General features: G+C 35.4%; 1 protein-coding gene across 1 annotated transcript in view; it reads right to left on the bottom strand.

The window, feature by feature from the left end:
* The window catches only part of SNTG2 (syntrophin gamma 2), a 129,016-nt gene extending 111,630 nt beyond the window's left edge, over nt 1-17,386 (bottom strand). Inside the window, exons 1-2 of the mRNA XM_051613790.1 lie at nt 17,375-17,386; nt 14,815-14,952 (exon numbers count right to left, since the gene is read on the bottom strand). Of these exons, the coding sequence (XP_051469750.1) occupies nt 14,815-14,952; nt 17,375-17,386 (150 nt within the window). The remainder of the gene's footprint in view (nt 1-14,814; nt 14,953-17,374) is intronic.
* Nucleotides 17,387-18,925: the final 1,539 nt, after the last annotated feature.

Here is an 18,925-nt window from a genome sequence, read left to right as displayed (position 1 = left end):
ACTTGAGGGGAGCCTTTTTGCAACATGCTGAACAGTACTGCATGGAATGCCACCTTTAGAGTAATTTCTGAACATGTATTTTTTCTTTCTCTGTACATCATAAATTATATATTATTAAATATATAATAAATTATATACATGCTCCTGTATGTATACTTCCTGATGGCATATTTTATGATTTCACCAATTCAGATAAATGTAATTTTTTATTTCAGTAGTCAATCCCATAGTCTTATACTAGTAAGTTATTTTTAGCTTTTTTTCTAACACCTTATTAGACACACATTCATATTGACGCAGGGGGAAGGGGAACACAATAAATCAGAAATTTCAGTCTCATTTTAGAAGAGTAAAAGTAATCCATACAGTAAAAAAGTTACTAATCCTTTAATACATTTTCAAAATCTCGTCTTCTGTTCCCATAAACATTATACTACAGCAGTCTGTACTAAAAATGGAAAACTATTATATCACGACACATGGTACCTGATTTATATCAAAAGGTTTATATGATGCAATTTCAGAGGATATAATTCAGCTTTATTGAAATCTGTGATAACTCAAATTGTTTCATAGGTTCTTTTCTTCATTTTGAACTGCATCAAAACTTTTGATCAATATTATCATAAGCTCTGAGAAAGTTCAAATCCAATCTGAATTGGAATACGTCTCTACCTTTAAATTCAGTCACTCATTCCCAAAAGTCATTTTTGTATGACATAAATCCTGTCTGCTTATTGAATTCATGTTTCTCTCCATCTATACTTGCACCCTGTCAACAACTTATCCCGATATATCCTATCACATAGGGATGATGGAATAAATATTTTGACTTTAGTATTATTGGACAACAAATGCAAAACCTCTACATGGACAGCTTTAGCCATTTAATGAAAAGCAAGGTATTATTTATTGGCATCTTGTATGATATATATATATATGATTGATAGATAATTTTCAAATAATACTACTAATTATGTAATTGAGTCTGTAGCCCTAAAAACCAACCTATTCACACACCATATTGTAATGACCTTTATAATTTCATAGTTCATAGCATTGCTTATTACAAACCTTCAAATATTCTCTTTAAAAGACACTTTGACAGGAGGTATTAAACACCTACCTAAACATTTCCTACATAACAGCTTTATAAATCAGAGCAACATTTTAAAAAATGCAAAAACTTCCTTCTTTTAAAGATGTTTAAACTGCAAAGTAAAATGCCAAAAGCTGCACATAATCAAGTGTCATAATCAAGATAACTTACACCACTAATTTCAATCTTATGATCATATATAATTTCCTATAACTAGAAGTCGTTAGATCAAACATCGCATTTCATTTTCTATAGATAGACTTTTGTTACCGATTTTGAATTAAAAAAAAATGAAGAGTGTACAATTCCAGAAGCTCAGAAGAAAGCTAATACTGGGTCAATATTATTGGTCAATATTAAAAACATATAAATTGAGCCATGGATTTTCATTATATTATAATGCTCTAAGGTCATGTGAACATAAATCTGGCAATGACCATCCATTCTCTTATGGAAGAACAGTAAAACTAGTTCATAAGTATTTAAAGAAGAATAATTTTAAACAGGAAAAGAGTTACAGAAAATACTTTAGCAAATTACATTAATACTTGCTATGAAATTCCACCTTGATGACAGAGTACCAGTGTTATAATAACATTTATAAGGCAATGATCTGACATGCCACAAAAACTTGGTTAAAAATATAAAACTATTCAAAAGAATACTGTGTATTTTAAGCATATGCAAATGGGCTAGCTAAAAGATTCCTAAGCACAACGCAATTGAGGTAAAGCTGCTATTTTAGTACTTAGGCACCTTGTGCCATAGTGACAGTACCTGCGTTACTAAAAAAGATTAAAATCTGTGATTTAAGAAAAACAACATACAAACTAAATTAACTGCAGAAATGGTTGTAAGAGACAACACTGTGATAAGGTAACAAATACACATCAGGGAATACACACAATCTCTTGGGCAAAGACCCTCTTCCCCCTTTGAGAAAGGTGTTTCCTGTTTGATTCCCAGTGCCATGCAGGCCATCACATTATCAAAAACCCCAAAATGTAGGTTTTCATTTAGGCTTCTGCCTTTAGCCTGACAGGGGCTGGATACAAAGGACCCTTGATCCTGGATGCTCTTTGATGCATGCTCCCATTTCTGTTTTAAGGAGGGCAAAGCATGGCTCCACCAGCCTATCTCCTGTTCAGCCTCTCTAATGCTCCTCAACCTTTTGACCTCTTCACACAGATCTGCCACCAGGCTGAGCAGATCATCCACCTGTTCACAGCAGACGCAGCAGTTCCCATTACTGTCACTTGTTGCCAGTGCAGGGCTCTGGCACTCCTCACAGCCTGTGACCTGGACAGCTGCATGTTTCTGCAGGAGTTCTGTCTGGGTTGCCGTGTCCAGTCTGGTGAGTGTAGAAGTCACAGCCTTCCACCGGGTGGAGAACTTGGCTGAGCTCTCCTGCACACCCTGCCTGCACGTTCAGCAAGAAAGCTGCTGCTTCACATCACTTCCAGTTTCACAGGTTCCCTCTCTTGTGCTCACCCTGGCTTGCTCTGCTCCTCTGCAATGGCTGTATGAGTCGTGCTGAGTATGAAAAAAACCTATGCTCCTGCACAAAGCCATGCCAAAATCACTAGTGTAATCCTACATCATCAGGAGACTATTAAGGAGCACAGAAAATACAAATTATTTCATAGATTCACAGAATCATAGAATCATAGGTTTGGGTTGGAAGGTACCTTAAAGATAACCTAGTTCCAACCCCCTTGCATGGAGAGAGACATTTCCCACTAGACCAGGCTCTTATTTCTGTATCTGGCAGTAATCCACACACTTTAACAGCTAGTTCTGATACACTTATTTTGAAAATTATGCAAATAAATTGGAGAGGTAGCAGGCTCAGAAGATTCAACTCAGTAGTTCCCCTAGTCTTGAGTACAGCATGCAGGATCTAGTTAAAATTTTTGCAGATGAAAAGGTGCTCTGTAATAGCAGCTGCTATGTACTTTGCATCCAACATTTATTCAACTGTGATCCCAAAAAAGTAACTATGCAAAAGTGAAAAAGCTTGTTAAAAGGAAAAATCAGGGTTGCAGCTAAGAAAGTTGAAACTTTATAGGCAATGTGAAGGGTACTTAAGAGTAACCCACTGCAAGCACAGAGCCCATGAATACCACTTATTAGAAGGGCTTAATTAGGAAAAAAAAAGGAAAACCGAAGGGCTTAAAGAAAAATGTTAAGAGATATCACTACGTGTTTAGAATAATGGACATAATATTCAAATGGAGACATGAAAAAGGAACAAAAGCAAATGAAATTTAAAAACAGAAGTAGGGAGCAACAGTAAAGAGAGTTCCAAGAACTGCCAAAAAGAATAAAAATTAATAATAATTCTTCAAATCTACCAGGAGCTGGACACTGGCCAAAGAAACAGCAGGGATGATTCATGATCAAGTTATAAAAGCCATACTCAGAAAAAGAAGGCTACTAAAGGGAAGATAAATGAACACTTTTCATTATTGTGAAAGAAACTAGAGCTGTTCCTCCAACACTCTTTGTAGCACAAAGGATGTATGGATCTGTCTCACTCTGAAACAACTTTAGAAGCAAATTGACTAAATAACAGAAGAAAACAACCATGGTGAATGGCACTCACACTAATTTTAAAGGAACTCAGGGATGAATGAAAGCAGGAGCACTGGCATGATACTTTTCAATAAAGCCTTGATACCTGAAGATTACAACATTGAAAAAACCCCCAATTTTCAAATAAAAGGTTGCAGTTAAGGCTTAGGAAACTTAAAGCTTGTATTAAATAAATTAGAACGCACTACTGGGGAGGGGGTGTGAATCTATAGACAGTGAGAGAAACTATAACAAAGAAGACAATTAGCAGACACTTTGATGGACTTGATCCATATATATAAGTATACTTTTTAAAGGTGAGTTATGGAAATGTGGGAACCATGAGGGAACGGCTTTGCACATATATATTGCTGTTTAAAATTAGTTACAAAACAGACAGAAAACAAGGGGATGGATTAAATGCCTACTGGTCACAATGGAAGAAGGTCACCATTGAAGTTCCACTGTTGCCTATATTGCAACCAGCATTGTTCAAAATACTCATGAAGAATTTAAAGAAAATAAAAGGAGAAAGACAAAAATGGTACGAGCAATGACAACTTTGCTTCTTACTGAAAAAGGAACTGAAAATGTTTTCAGATCATCTTACAAAATAGTTACTGGGCAACAAAATTGCATACAAAATACAACAGCAGGGCAAACCTAGTGAGAGATTTTTTCCCCTATACTTTATTTATGTAAGGAATTAGGATTGATTCTAAATCAGTCATTTCTGTTGAAGAGCTGGGGTTAAAGTACATGGTTCCATTACATCATCAGTGGTCTAAAACACACTCAAATTTTTGGAAGTCTGAGCCAAGGAATAGAGACCAAGCACACAACATCATTATACCACTGTACAAATCTAAACTTCACTCCACCTTGAAAATTATGTATGATTTTGATCCCATCATACATGAAACTGCTAGAAAAGGCCAATAATACTGATCAAAGCACAAAACCACTCCTGTACAAGGAGGGATAATAGGATAGGCTGTAACTTTTCATCTAGGAAAGGAGATAGACTTTGGGGTCAGGAGACTTTTAGAATACAGTAAGTTGCACATAGAACAGTGAATGGGAATCACTGCAAAACTACGAGGCATCAAATGACACTATTATGAACAAGGATCAGGACAAGCAAAAAGAGGCAATTCTTTGTGCGCTCTGTAGTAGATTCTGGAGACTGGTGGGGAAAAAATTATGGATGTTGAAACTCTACATGTGTTCAAGGGGATATCAGACAACTACAGGTACAATAAAACTATTAGGTGCTAATACAAAACTGTTTTGTTCAAGAAGGTGCTGAATAACTTGGGGTAGGGAAAGTCTTAAGAGAAGCATCACATATTCTTGCCATGTTTGGTTTTTCTAAGGAAACAATATTGGCTGCTGTTGGAAAAAGGGCAGTGGACTCAGTAGATTTTAGGTCTGACTCAGCTCTGAACTGCTTATGCAACAACAAAATTTTGTAACTACAACATCTGGAGAGAAACCCACAGTAGCTTTGCAAGACACTAAATAAGAAAATTGCACTCCAGAACTTCTTGCCAAAATTAAATTACCATTTTTTTGGAAAAGAACCCTATCTTTTTGCAACATCAATTATAATATCATACACAGCTAAAACCCCAGCGTTTATGTCTCAATTAAACATACAAATAACATGTCAATTTTTAGTTGCCTGCAGGAAAGATACGTTTTCTTTTCAGACTGATTTATTTATAGCTTGAGGCTAAAGTGAGGCATACATTTGGATCAGTCTGTAAAAAAACCTAAAATAAATAAATAAATAAATGCAGAGCTACAGTTGCCTCAATGATGGCTGTGTGATTTTATTTCACTATAGGCAAGGAAAACTCTGTAGAAAGTGTCACTCGGTATCTAACTAAAAAGGAAAGCTGAAATCAATACTAAGATTCTGATTTTTGTAATGTTGGAGTAAAACTTTTGCCGTGTTCAGATACATAAAAACACTGGGCATATAGGTGTTGACTGAACAAGGTTGCATATGTTCTAAGACAACTAAACAGAACTTAAGGAAACAGCCTACTCTCTGTGCAAGACTAAGATTTACAGCCACAAAGACTGGTAACTAAGTACAAAATCAAAACCAATTGTTTAGGGATGAAATCTGCATGGCCGCAATAGTGGAAGGATAGAATTTAAACTTTGAGTTAGAAGAAATACTTAGGTGCGATCAATCTGTCATCTTCTCAGTCACTACCACCTTCGTGGAATAACATTTACTCTGCAAGAGAGCAGAGTATGACAAGTGGGTTGTATCTTACCAAAGCACTTAGTACAGAGATGGGCTTTACTTCAGAACAGTATCACGTTCTGTGCACTGGGCAAACAAATGCACTGCAGAGCAAACTGTTAAATATGTGAATAAGCAGAAAAGATTTTGCCCCAACTTAAGATGCTGACAGCCATGGTTCCCAGATGCAAGCTGTGCAAGTAACAGATTTTTAAATTCAGGCTGTATCTTTTGCTTACATATAGTTCCCAAAGGTGCTAGAAATCAAGTCAAAGCCAATTCCAGAAGAGCTTTGAACTGAACATATAACTATACAGATGGGGTGAATAGGGCCTTAAAAGGTCTCAGTCACCAATTTTGAAATAAATACCAGGGAGGCAGAAACTTTCAAGAATTCCAAGAATTATGCTAGGCAAGAATAAATTGAAAAACAGATATAATATAAATTTTAAACCATAGAAGACACAGACATCATACAAAAGAACACTATGCCAACAGCTGTATAGGGAAGAGACTGCTCGATAACAGGGATGACATGCTGCTTATAACACCTACAAACAATTAAACAGCTGAAAAAAATCCTGTAGTTTTATTAGACCTCTAAATTACTTCTGAAAATATCATTCATTTTGAAATTACACGGTTGAATACTTGTCTTTAAGGTATGAGATAGCTCTTGACATAGAAAACTTTCTAGATTATTTTAAAACACAATGACTCAATGAAAAAGTTTATCTTTGGAAAGGTCTTGATATTCTTCCATATGAAAGGACATGACTAGAGCTTAACGGGCAACAGAAGGAAATTACAGTAATTGCTGGTATCAATTTTAGCAGGATTTTATATCCATCTGTCAATGCGTACCCATTATTTCATTATTAACAGGTTGTTAACACAAAGGACTGGTACTTGTGGTAAAGGAACTTTCATTAAGCAAAATATTTTTTATGTAAATGTATGTATGAACAATACACTAAATTCAATTAATGAACAATATACTAAAGGCATTTCAGAAGAAGATTCTTCTTGAACTACTCCACACACATTGATTTAAATGGATACATTTCAAAAAAGATTCTATATGTACCATATTACCCTTTTCTGTGCCAATCCACACAAAAAATATTAATGAATGCATATATTTCCAAACATCAAACTGAAGCACATGGTAGAAAATGCTGTAATACTTTAAACTTCTTCAGATTTTGTTGGAACTTTTATAAGAAACAAGAGTTAGAAGAGAAGCCTGCAAACCTGTTCTGTATGGATGCATGGGAAGTAAGAACCTGATACCAAAAGGGGTAAGAAGATAGATACTTAACTTCCCAGCCATATCTTATCTTCCTTTTCTTGAGCAACTCTTGAAGCTCTGATAAGGAAGTTATGAGATAAAAAATGATTGAAGAAACAGATCCTATGGGAGTGTGAGACCCAGTAAAACGTTTCATAAAATGCATCCTGCTGGTTGTTACATATCCAAAAAGAACAAAAGAGGATGCGGGTGAGAACAAGGACACGTGAAATCCTTCAGGAAGTTTTCTCCTCAAGATGGGGAGTTCCCATGAGCTCACACCCCCACCTCTCCAGCTCCAGAGCTTCCTCTGCAAATTGTTTTGCATGTTTAACTTCCCACCAAGTAGAGAGATTTCCACTTCCGCTCACACAACCCTCCCTTATTACCAATTGGCAGTGCACTGCAGTGGCTGCAGGTTGCAGTCCACCTTTTGCTGAATGTCTTCCTAGAAATGTGGATTTTAAACTACAGTAGGGGCTGCTCTTGCCAAAATTATTTCCAGATGCAATTCAGAAGAAACACCATACCAAGGGAAGAGAGTGCACACAGATGCTTTTATCAGAGATGGTGCTGGATTATGATTAATCACGGAATCTAACTATATAAGCATCTACATGATAAGGCTAGAACCATGTAGCCTTATGCTTATATGTAAAGACACCACACCACATATCGTGCAGCACATCAGATGGACTGCAGTGCCGTCACCCTGAACTGGGACATTGAAATTCCTTCTTCCAGTATGTGGCAGTCCAGGGTCAAAGAAGACTTAATGAGAAGACAGAAACCACTAAGCTTTGATTCCTTCCTTAGTCACTATTGTTACTACTTATAAAATGTCCCACAGCCTTTTTTGAAAACAGTGACTATACACAAATCTCAAGAAATTAGTGGAACATGAAGAAAATGTAAACGCCACAGAGTAGCCACTTTGGCCAGACTGAATGTGTCATATCTGTGTATTTCCACAACTCCTTAATACTGTCCTCTCCAGGATTGTAACCACCAGAATCTTATAATTAATCAGGTAAACAATCAAAGTAAACAACTTTTCTGTAAAACTGCATTGGGGGTAGGATGCCAATAAAATAATTTTATTACAATTAATATTTGCTCTACTGTTGCTTATAACATGTATAGCTTTCAGTTAAAGCTTTTAGGTCAAAGGGTGCCTGTATAAACTTTAGTCCCAAGTCTGTATAACTTTTAATAGACTGTTTCATGGTCTTAGGAATAGTTACATTGCTCTAGAAGACTTGATAACTCAGAAAGTTTAATGAATTATGGAGACAATGGAAATATAAGTAAAGAATCCGCAAAAAAGGGGAGGGAAAGACACAAATTAGTCTTCCATGCCATCATGTTATGCCTCATTCTCCACCTTCATGAAAAGCTGTAATAAGGAATACATAGATAGAAAATACTATTTTGAATGGGAAAGAGAGTTTTGACATTTAAGTCCTTGTATTGCATAGGATCTCACCGTTTCCCAAAAGGACAGGAAGAATGCAGCTATAAAAATAAACTGAGGCATGGTGATCACTGCCAAGTTTTGTATAGAGACAAAGCAGATTTTTTCCTGTGCTAGTGAAGATCTGGGACAGCTGCATAGAATCTTTAATAAACATGGTATTATAAGATATTTTTATTGGTTATTATTATTATAGCTGTTTCCACTATTGTAGATCAAAGGTTTTTTTTGGAAGGGTTGTTTTGGGTCTGTTTTTTTATTTTTTATTTTTAAATAGAGTAAAATGAAGTTACTAATTTTATTTTCAAAGCCTGCCAATCTAAAGGATAAATATACAAAAGACAGAGCCAGATTGTTTTCATTGACACACCAAAAAAAAAAGAGAGGCAACAATCACAGCTTGCAAAAAAGAAAATTCCAATTGAGCACAACATGAAATAATTTCACAGTGAAAGCGGTTAAGCATTAGAAGAGGCTGCCTAGAGAGGTGGCAGCATCTCCATCCTTAGAAATATTGTCCAAATGAATGGACAAATGTTTTAGCAACTTGACAAACTTGTAAGATACCCTTACTTTGAGCAGTGAGTTGAATTAGCTGACCTCAAGAGGTCCCTTTCAATCAAAATGATTCTATCATCTATTCTAGTAAAGATGATTGTGACAATCCCCCCTGCAGTCTATTCTCCTGGACATGGTGATCATATTAATTGTCTGAATTAAACACATTCAGTCTCAGTATGTGTTCACAAGAATTCTCAGGAACTCCTCCCCTGAGTTGTAAGATGCTTAATTCGGGACAGGATTTTTTTTTGACAAGTTGTATGAGAAGACCCAGGACTCAAACTGTTCTCAGACTGGCAATACAGATTAAGTGTAGGCAGATCATCTATAAATATGGATTCTAGAGCTACTAAAAACATATATATAAGACCTTGTGGTAAGATACGATTATACTTTTTTCTTTTCTCATTAAAAATACTCTGCTTTTTCCAAGTAAAATGTCATCCTATAACAACAAATTATAGGTAAATCCTGCCAGAACCCAGCTGTTCTTTATTTGAGTAATTTCATTTGCATTCACTTTGTGCAACACTTCACATCTTGGCTAGTCTGAAGGCAAAAATGAACAGTAGAGGTTGCACCCATCAATATCCCTCTAACTGTTGAAGATTTTAACCTGCTACACAAGCTTCCACAATACATAAAGTTGCAATTTACCAATCCTGACAGTCTGTCACAGCTCCATGCATAATGGATTAATTGTAATTTTAATAAAGGACACATATATTTGAACATATGCCTTGTTTACCACGTAGTAACACCAATGTTGCGCTGCCCTTCTTTTTTGTCCTGTTGGTATGAATGCCCACTCTCAGTTGGACTCTTCTCATGTCTCAGGGAGAGATCATTTTTCAGGGTTATCCATAGTGTCCTTTGCATTCTTCTGTTCTGTTCATATGTTAGCCTTTTTACTCAAGCTACTTACTCTTTTTACCTTTAATAACAAAGCTTTTCTGTCATGCTGATGAATACTTCTATTTGTTCTTTATTTTGTGATAAAAACTTTTAACTGTTCTCATAGTGACAGCAACACAAGTTTATTATTATTATCTTTAATAATATAGATCCTAAGGAATTACTTGATTGCTACCTTCTAAACATCTAGGTTAGTTTTCCAGAGCATGGAAAATAACAAATGGTTAAATAATGTGTTTTCTCCACACAAGCAATCTTAATTTCAAAATGAAGAGTCTTTCTTTAATCACCAACTTGAAGTTTCCAAAAAGACAGAAAATGTTAATTATTAGCTTTTTAAATAGTAATTTTGGACTAAAAAGAAATATACCAACAATGGAAGAACAGGCAATGACCAAACAGTAATATTAGTAGTTATCTAGATAGAAAATTCCTTGGGTTAAAAGAAATTAACTTTTAGACTTTAATGCAGACCTTCACCCACAGGTTTGCTGAAACATTTTTCTCCATCCTTATTAGCATATAAGTTATAAAGAAAAAGTCATAGCAGTCTCATCAGGGATTTAAACAGTACTTTCAGGCACTGTTTTTATTTTTTGAATCAATAAAACAACTAATCTTGCTATTTTTGTTGCCTATTCACCTACCTTGATTCATTCTGGTAAAGCCCAGCTAAGACACAGCTTGTGAAGCTGGACAATTGGGTACCCAGGATGCAAAGGTTTTTGTTATTCTAATTCTTTTAGACTCACATAAATCTCTGAGGAGTCTTCTTCCAATTGAGATCCAGGAGTGTGCATTAGAAGTCTCTTTGTCTGACCACTGACCAAGCCAGAGACAATTCAGCACTGTGAGGACTGATTTTGATAAAAAGCCTGATGCATTTCTTTTCTTATTTTGTAAGTGGGATTAGCAGGAAAAAAATTATAAAGAAATAGAATACAAAGTAAAAGAAAAAAAACCTGCTTATGAAAAGAGGAGACACATAAAACTGTGGGCTGACAACAGGAGAAAGATGTTGGACATATTCAAAGAAGAAAAACAAAGAATATTAAGGGAGTGAAGCACTGTAGCTAAAAAATCAATTTTAGCATGCACAATGATAAGTTAAAGCAAAATCATCCTTTAATGAAGCATAAAGTACAAAAATGAATGCCTCTCTCTTTCTCCTTTAGCTGAAAATGGATCTCTCACTGTCTGTCATACAATTAATTCCCTTTTCTGAGTATTGTTAAACTTTAAATCGGGGGGGGGGGCATGTGGAATCTTCTGTTATACTTAAAAAGATAGTGAAAGATGCATAACTCATAATCAATACATAATTTCTGTCAATACCTTCATGCATTAAGTCTGATGCACCCATAAATTTTCCTTTTTCCTACAAATATGAACACCCCAAACATAATACTATGTCACAAAGATTAGCTTAGAATGCTTGGATTTGACAAGTCTGAAGTTCTGTAAGACATCTTGGTGGACAGATTGAATTGTTGAATCACATAAATGTACAAACATAGGAATTATTTTTTATAAATTTAATAGTATACAATAAAACACTGAAAATACTGTTTTTAACAATGGACTCCCAGATTTTTACAGATATTTAAAATTTGAAAACTAAGGAAAAGGAACTATTGACTTAACATTATTTATTCTCTATACATCTTGAATTTCACAAACATTGTTCTCTCTCAGTACTCTACATCCAACGTTAAAATAGCAAGAACTAGTGAAATGGGCTGAACTGTCATTAAATCACAGAAAGCCAGCTCTACAATTTCTCATCAAAGGTGAAGCTTTCTGAGTGTTTAAAAGTAGTACTTAAATGAGCAGCATATGGCAAAATATGGAACAAGGTAAATCTAGATTATTGTAGTAAATGGCACTTCACACTGAGAGCTCTTTATCTTTGGGAATAATCTCTAGTGCTGGAAGTCTAACCCATGACAGTAGCACCAGGGATCACTGACGCCTTTGCCAGTTCTCACTACAGCATTCAGAACTGGATAGGACAAGCAGAGCTCATCACCCACGGCTGCAAATCCTGTCCTCAGTGCTTCTTGGGATCAACAAACCTGTCAGAGAAAGGGAGGCTGGAAGTAAATGCATCCCACCAATGCTATCCCACAAAACTGGCTGGAGAACAAAGTATTACCACAAATAGACAAAGAACTTTCTTCTGCAATATTTTTCCATTCACATACTTCACCTAAAAAAGGTAGTCTAAAAACAAAAGGTTTTTTCCCCCTCCCACGTGTTTGAGGTGACTATAGAAAGAAAGTAAACAAGCTTTTTCTATTTTTGTTGCAAATGAACCAGAAAGATGAATGGCCTTGTGTAAAATAAAGATTAACTATGAATAAATAAGAAAGAAGTATAGAAAGAAGAAGAATAGATAGGTAAGACAATGTGATTGCTTATGACTGCTACATAATTGACTTTCAGATTACAATTTTCTATTAATATTTTGAATCATACAGCACAGGGATGAAAATTATTTTCTTGAACCACTTGAAAAGTAAAGCATTTATCTGTTTGGAATTTATCTAATGTAGCTGTAGGTGTAAAACCAGAATTCCCAAAACCAGTGCTAGAGAACTACCAGTTACTTCAGCCTGATTTCAAATTCTGGTTTTGAGCTCCTGTGTACTAGCAATTTAAATACCGTAAAAAAAGACAGTATTCATCTTCACGTTACACTCAACTGGTCTTTATATTAAATATCAGTGTAATATTGCCACAAAGCCATGGTTTAGACCATTTTTTTCATTAGAGTTTCGTGGGAAAATTTTGGAAGGGACACAAAAAAACCCAACAGATCAGAGCCTTAAAATTTAGTTTTCAGAACGTTAAGCAGGAAAATTTAAGGAAGATAAGGAGATAACATTAAAAATGTTTTCCAGGAAACGTCAGCTTGGCAGGACTGCCTGCTCTTTCAACAGTATAAGATGGGAGAAAGCTCTTCTCAATGAATTTCATACTTAAAGCCACATTTACTACTTTGAAACTCAAACCAAAATTAATATCTGAATTACACTTGAAATTCCCTCACCTTTACAAATTAACACTACTTCTACATCCTGGGAAAACTGTCTCAATTTGACATAGTCCCAGGAGTAACTCCTCTCCAGGCTTACACTCTGTGTAATCATTGCTGGTCATGAAATGCAACCAAGGAACTTCAGCTCGTTTTGCTGCATGATACCAGTTCCACCTCCACTGCAGGGACTCTTACTTTCCAAAATTTCTTTCAAAATCCAGCTTCTCAAGTTATCAGTGCTTGTCTTCCTAACCTGACTTCCACCAGGAAATCCTATTAGGGTACCTATAACATGTAGACTAAAATGCATAAAAATAAACCGAAATCTTGATATTAAAAGGAAGAGGCAGACTTGGTGGGTTGTTTGGGGAGGGATTTGGTTTTTGGGGTGTTTTTTTAATGTTTTGGTTTTGGGTGATATCAGCACTACCAGCAATGTCAGCAGTTAAAAGCTGCAGTTTTTCATGTTTCTCAGTGAAGTAGAAAGTATATTCGACCTGATGAGTTTTGGCTGATGTTTCAGCAAACCAGCTGGAATGGGACATGGCTTTCACTTCACTAAGAGGCCTCCCACTAGTTGCCAACTGAGGCAACCTTTTTGAGTATTTTTAAGAGCAAGTCATGATCCACAGAGTTACATGGACAAGTTTTGAAACCAGTACATACTGTTTCTAATTATTAAAAGCTATTTTAAACTATTTTTTGTGTTACAGTAAACAATTTATATATTTGCCATGGCAGAAATTAAACTTTTTTTTCTTTTATTTAGGCAGACTGTCTCTCTGAGACATTGTCACATATGTATATACAGATACCTATTATATACCTTTCAGCTCCTAATTCTTAGCAGAGTACAACAAATTCACTTGATGTCCCCTAGCTCCCAGATTTTATGTTTACATGACATGCACAATACAGGAAGCAGACTGTCCCTTGGCACTCTCTGAGGAGGCTGCCATGAATTTTTCACTTAGGCAAATACCAGCACAATTCTTTACTCAATAAAACTTAGCACACCCACCCTTAGTTTTAAGAGGAATACTGTTAATATGAGAAAGTAAAATACACTATTTGGTCATGTCCATAACATAGAAAATAGTGCTATACTGCTTATATAAAATGCCACCATTTTTTCTAATGACATTATTAAGTGGTGATACAGAAGATTCAAAAAAAGCTTAACTGAATTTTGAGGAAAAAACCACCACATACATGCAGGCGCTGATTAAGCCTCATGTATGCCTGAAAGAGTATAAAAGTGAAAGAAGTTTCTGCCAAATGCTCTCTCAGCCAGCTCTTGAACAGACATCCTGTCAATACCTAATCACAAACAAAGAAATATCTGTTGTACTAGTTTACTCTTAAAATGCTTTCAATGGGAAATACTTTTTTCATTCTTCATTTAACGGCTTAAAAATATTTTGTGGAAGAATGCTGTAATCTCAGCATTTATACACATTTACTCTCCCATGAAGTTTCATATGTCAGAATAAGAGACATATAGCAACAGCCAGAACAATAACGTTTTTATATGCAAGAAGGTAAGTATGCACAAAAAATCCAACAACTGATCACTGTGTGCATTTGTAGAAGCACTTACATTTGCACTGTGGTCACTTCCACTAACACAGACGACATCTTGTTTTTGAATTGTTAAGACCTCTTTTGTAAGCTTCAGTCGGATGTCATATGCATTTTCAGATACTTCATCATACAACAATGCAATACTAGTTTTAGTCTGCGAAAGCAAGGCAGAGAAACAAAAATATAAAAATATGCACATTTCATAATGATAAATAACAACATCTATCTCATTCAATACAGAATATGCATATAAATGTGCATTATTTACAGAAAGAGTAAAACTGCTCTGCTTTTCAGGCTTCAAATGGATTAGACTCATGTACTATAAAATAGTGGCTAAATGGTCTTTGAAGTAGACATGAAAAGATATTTAAAAAATATAATAATGATAATTTCTCCACTGTACTGTTCCACAAAGCAGTGTTGTCATTGAATGTTCTATTTGGTTTTAATTGTGCAACTTATTATGAAACTGTATTATAAGCAGATAGGTATGAAGAAATGTATGTAAACACATTTTCCAATGTCAGCAAGAAGTAGGGTGGTGCAATGTTGTTCCAGAGTTAGAGATTGTTCCTTCCACCATATCAGAAAAAGACTTGCATCCTTCATAAACACTGTCTTTAACATGCAGGGTTACAGTAAAAAACTACATTTCAACATTGTAAAACCCACAAATAAATGCAAGTGTTACAGAATTTCAGTATGTTTAGATCAAGATGAACATAACATTTCTGAAGTTACATCATCACTGGACTAATAACTTCATTGGATAGTCAAGTATTTTGGTGTAAACTATGGAAAAGATATTTTGTTTTAAATTTTTGTTTATTTGCTTATGCACAAACTTCCCACTAGTATTCAGTTAGGTACTTCCTTAAACAAAAACAGGAATTTGGATTGCTTATAGGTATTTGTTAAAGTAAGCAAACAGTCACTGCACAAAAGAGTAAAGTAAAACATCTATTCTGAAATGGAAGACCATATTTTAAAGTAATACCTGTTTATTAATTTCAAATGTATGTAACAGCATTACCACATTACTCTATGTAAGTGAAGAATAATCAGGTTATAATCACTATATTCAAATTATCAAACAATCAAATTATTTCAAATCAAATTGTTCATCTATGTTTTGTTAAATAGTAGACTGTGTAAATAACAGAGTAATGGAATGACAGAAGAAACATGCCCTGCACACTAAAAGAATGCTTGAGGGATTTTAAAATAAAATCAAATAAGGAACATTATCTTAATTATAATATTTTCATTCCTTTAAAATTAGGGAGAAAGAACTGTGGTGAGTGTCAATAAAACCTTTTGGTCTTTTAAAGGCAAGATCAGCTTAAGCTTAAGATACTTAAATTTAGATGTGGTGTAGCTCTACACAGCACCAGGAATCAAAGTCTCTCTTAGAAAAGGAAAATTCAGCCTAAAGAGCAATTCATTTAACCCTGAAGTATACACACTGCAGTTGCCAGCTGCATTGCTCATGTTGTTCTGCTGCCCCTGGGCTCAAAGCAGTAGTCCCTGTGTATGCCACTGCTGCCACTTAAGACACTTTAGGATGCCTAAGACCTCCACACATGTAAGGCTGTCACAGGCTTTTTAGGACACTGAGGTTCTGCTCTAACTGCAGGCAAGACCAGATTTCCATGTTTATAACAGGATGCAGACACTGGCCACACCAGCAGACATCCCCATGTATCTTCAGCTTGAAACGGATCTTGCCAAAGGTTTACAGTGTAGAAATGCATCTCTAGGACAGATGTTTAGATTTCATCAAACCAGTGGTGTTCAACAGACAACACTGAAGCATCACTTATGTGAACTCTACATTCATCTGCATCCATCTAGAAAGGAACAAATGGCATTGTAGCTCTATTAATTAAAAAATACATACAACAACTCAGACATAAGTGTCTAATTCAGGACAGGTAAATCTTGTCCTTAGTGTTTGCTGAGAATGCCTAAAGGAAACAAAGTTCAGTGAGGGTGTAAAGTCTTAATCACTCTCACTTATTTGGAAACAAACATTTCTTCATCTTCCCCAGGATTTGAAATTTTCTAAACTTCCAGCATGTGTGGATGTTTTAGTACTACAATTTTGTGAATGACAACTTATGAAAACTGTGCCAACACCATCCACCCATCCACTTAAAAGCTATGCTGTGTAACAACAAGTATTTTCTAACAGTAGAACTGTCTTGAAAAACCCCCATCATTGCATTTCTGCTGTTGTTTAAAGGTTGTGCATCACTATCCCACCTAGACTGCCAACTGCTGTTACTTTTGCCAACGTACCACAGCATGCTTTACAGAAACATCAAGAGAACAGAGCTCTAGAGAGCTCTTTATACAGTCTAAAACCAGAACACTTCTCTGGCTAGTAATTGTTACATGTATTTAAAAGTAGCACAACTGAAAACCCCTTGAACTTTCATTTGTAACAAACAATCAAGTAACAAATGAAATACATAGAGTGACTGATTAAATAGCTTAGCATTTTCCTTCACAGTATTTAAACTGAAAGTCTCACTGCAGCTCATCTGTTCCTATTAAGATCCAATACCTACCTCACACTCCATCTAACTCCTGACGTGATCCAAGATGACATGCAACAATACCTTATTTGCTTTCAGAATCAATATGATTAATCTAGATTTCTCTCAGCCTTTGAAGTTGGCTTTTTTTAAACCTTTATAAATGGCTATGAATCAGAACTCAGCACATTCCCTTGTTCTTTCTTACTGTTAAAGAGATGGCATATGTAATTCTAGCAAGCAAATTCCAGTTCAGATGAAGTGCTTCTTAAAACAAAGATATTTAATGGGAACTTAGTCTCTGCATGTATGTGTATATCCTATATACAGAGAGATTATATCCTATATATCATATATCATATATATGCTATGTGCATCTTGATTTCTCATTTTAAAACTGTCTATATAGTAGCTGTTAAAACTAATCAGAAATTGAGGACTGAAAAGTGGAAATAACTCCCCAAAATGATGCACTAATCTTAGAGAACACATAGCAAATTTACATGTATTTTGTAACAAAAACCATTCAGAAAGTGCCATGAGACCTGTATCTCAATAGGATTTAAGCGTTTACAATGAGAGGTATCAGAATGTAAATTTAAACTCACTTGGGCAGATGAGGAAATTAAATGTTAATTTCTGTATCTCTGACAAATTTCTAGACACTAGTCTTGGGAAGAGGGGTGTGAGGAGTGCCTGTGCACATCCACATACGTGGTAGGAGGAAGAGAAAAGGAGATGAGTAGCACAAGCATCACAGTAGCTTTGACCTTTAAGAAAGCTTATTCACTGAAGTTTTTGAAAGAAAAAAAACACTGAAACTCAAAAACTGTCAGCACACTGGGAGAAAAAAAACACTCTCTAGAGGGAACTAGAATTGCAGATGAATCCTTTTATCAGTTTTACTGTTGACTACTTAAGGCAAGTCTCTAGCTAGTGCACTTGCTTTAAAGCACTCCCCGTTCAGCATGTTTTGGAGTCCTACCCAAAACTTATCATTCTTTCAATACACTGCATCTGCAGCCTGAAGTTCACAGTTGCAAATTCTGTTTCAATGTAGGCATCTCTAGGCCAAACTTTGGTCTTGCTTGCATAAAATACTTGTTTTCACTGCTGTAGGTTTTATCTTGAAAAAGCTTTAAAAAAAAATAAGCAGAGTTTAAAAGAGGTGTTGAGGTGTACTAGGTTTTCTTTAGAAACTATTTACTTGTTTATGTCCATTTATTTCTCATATGCATTGAAACTGTACTTGTCAGGCTTTTCATGCTAGTAACTGTTCGAAGAGGGACGGAAAACATTGAAGATTCATACACAGACTATCAGAAAATTCAGACTAAATTAATAATAAAATCATGACGTATTTGTATCCATCCAGAGCAGATGTCTGAGTACATGCAGTGCAGCGGTACTATTCTTGGTAACCGTGAGGCTCTCTCCCATCTTCTCTTAGCCTAAATGTATTTTCTAATTTGTGATCACTACCGTTGCCAACTAAATTGAGCAGTAGTGCCTTAGACCCTTACAAAAAATGGATCCTCTTGAGTTTTGTCTGTTTTATCTATTCTGAAAAATAATGGAGAACAG

Source organism: Apus apus, chromosome 3, assembly GCF_020740795.1.
Source record: "Apus apus isolate bApuApu2 chromosome 3, bApuApu2.pri.cur, whole genome shotgun sequence".
Classification (NCBI taxonomy): domain Eukaryota; kingdom Metazoa; phylum Chordata; class Aves; order Apodiformes; family Apodidae; genus Apus; species Apus apus.
The sequence above is the reverse complement of the archived record's forward strand: the minus strand, read 5'-3'. Positions and strand labels throughout refer to the sequence as shown.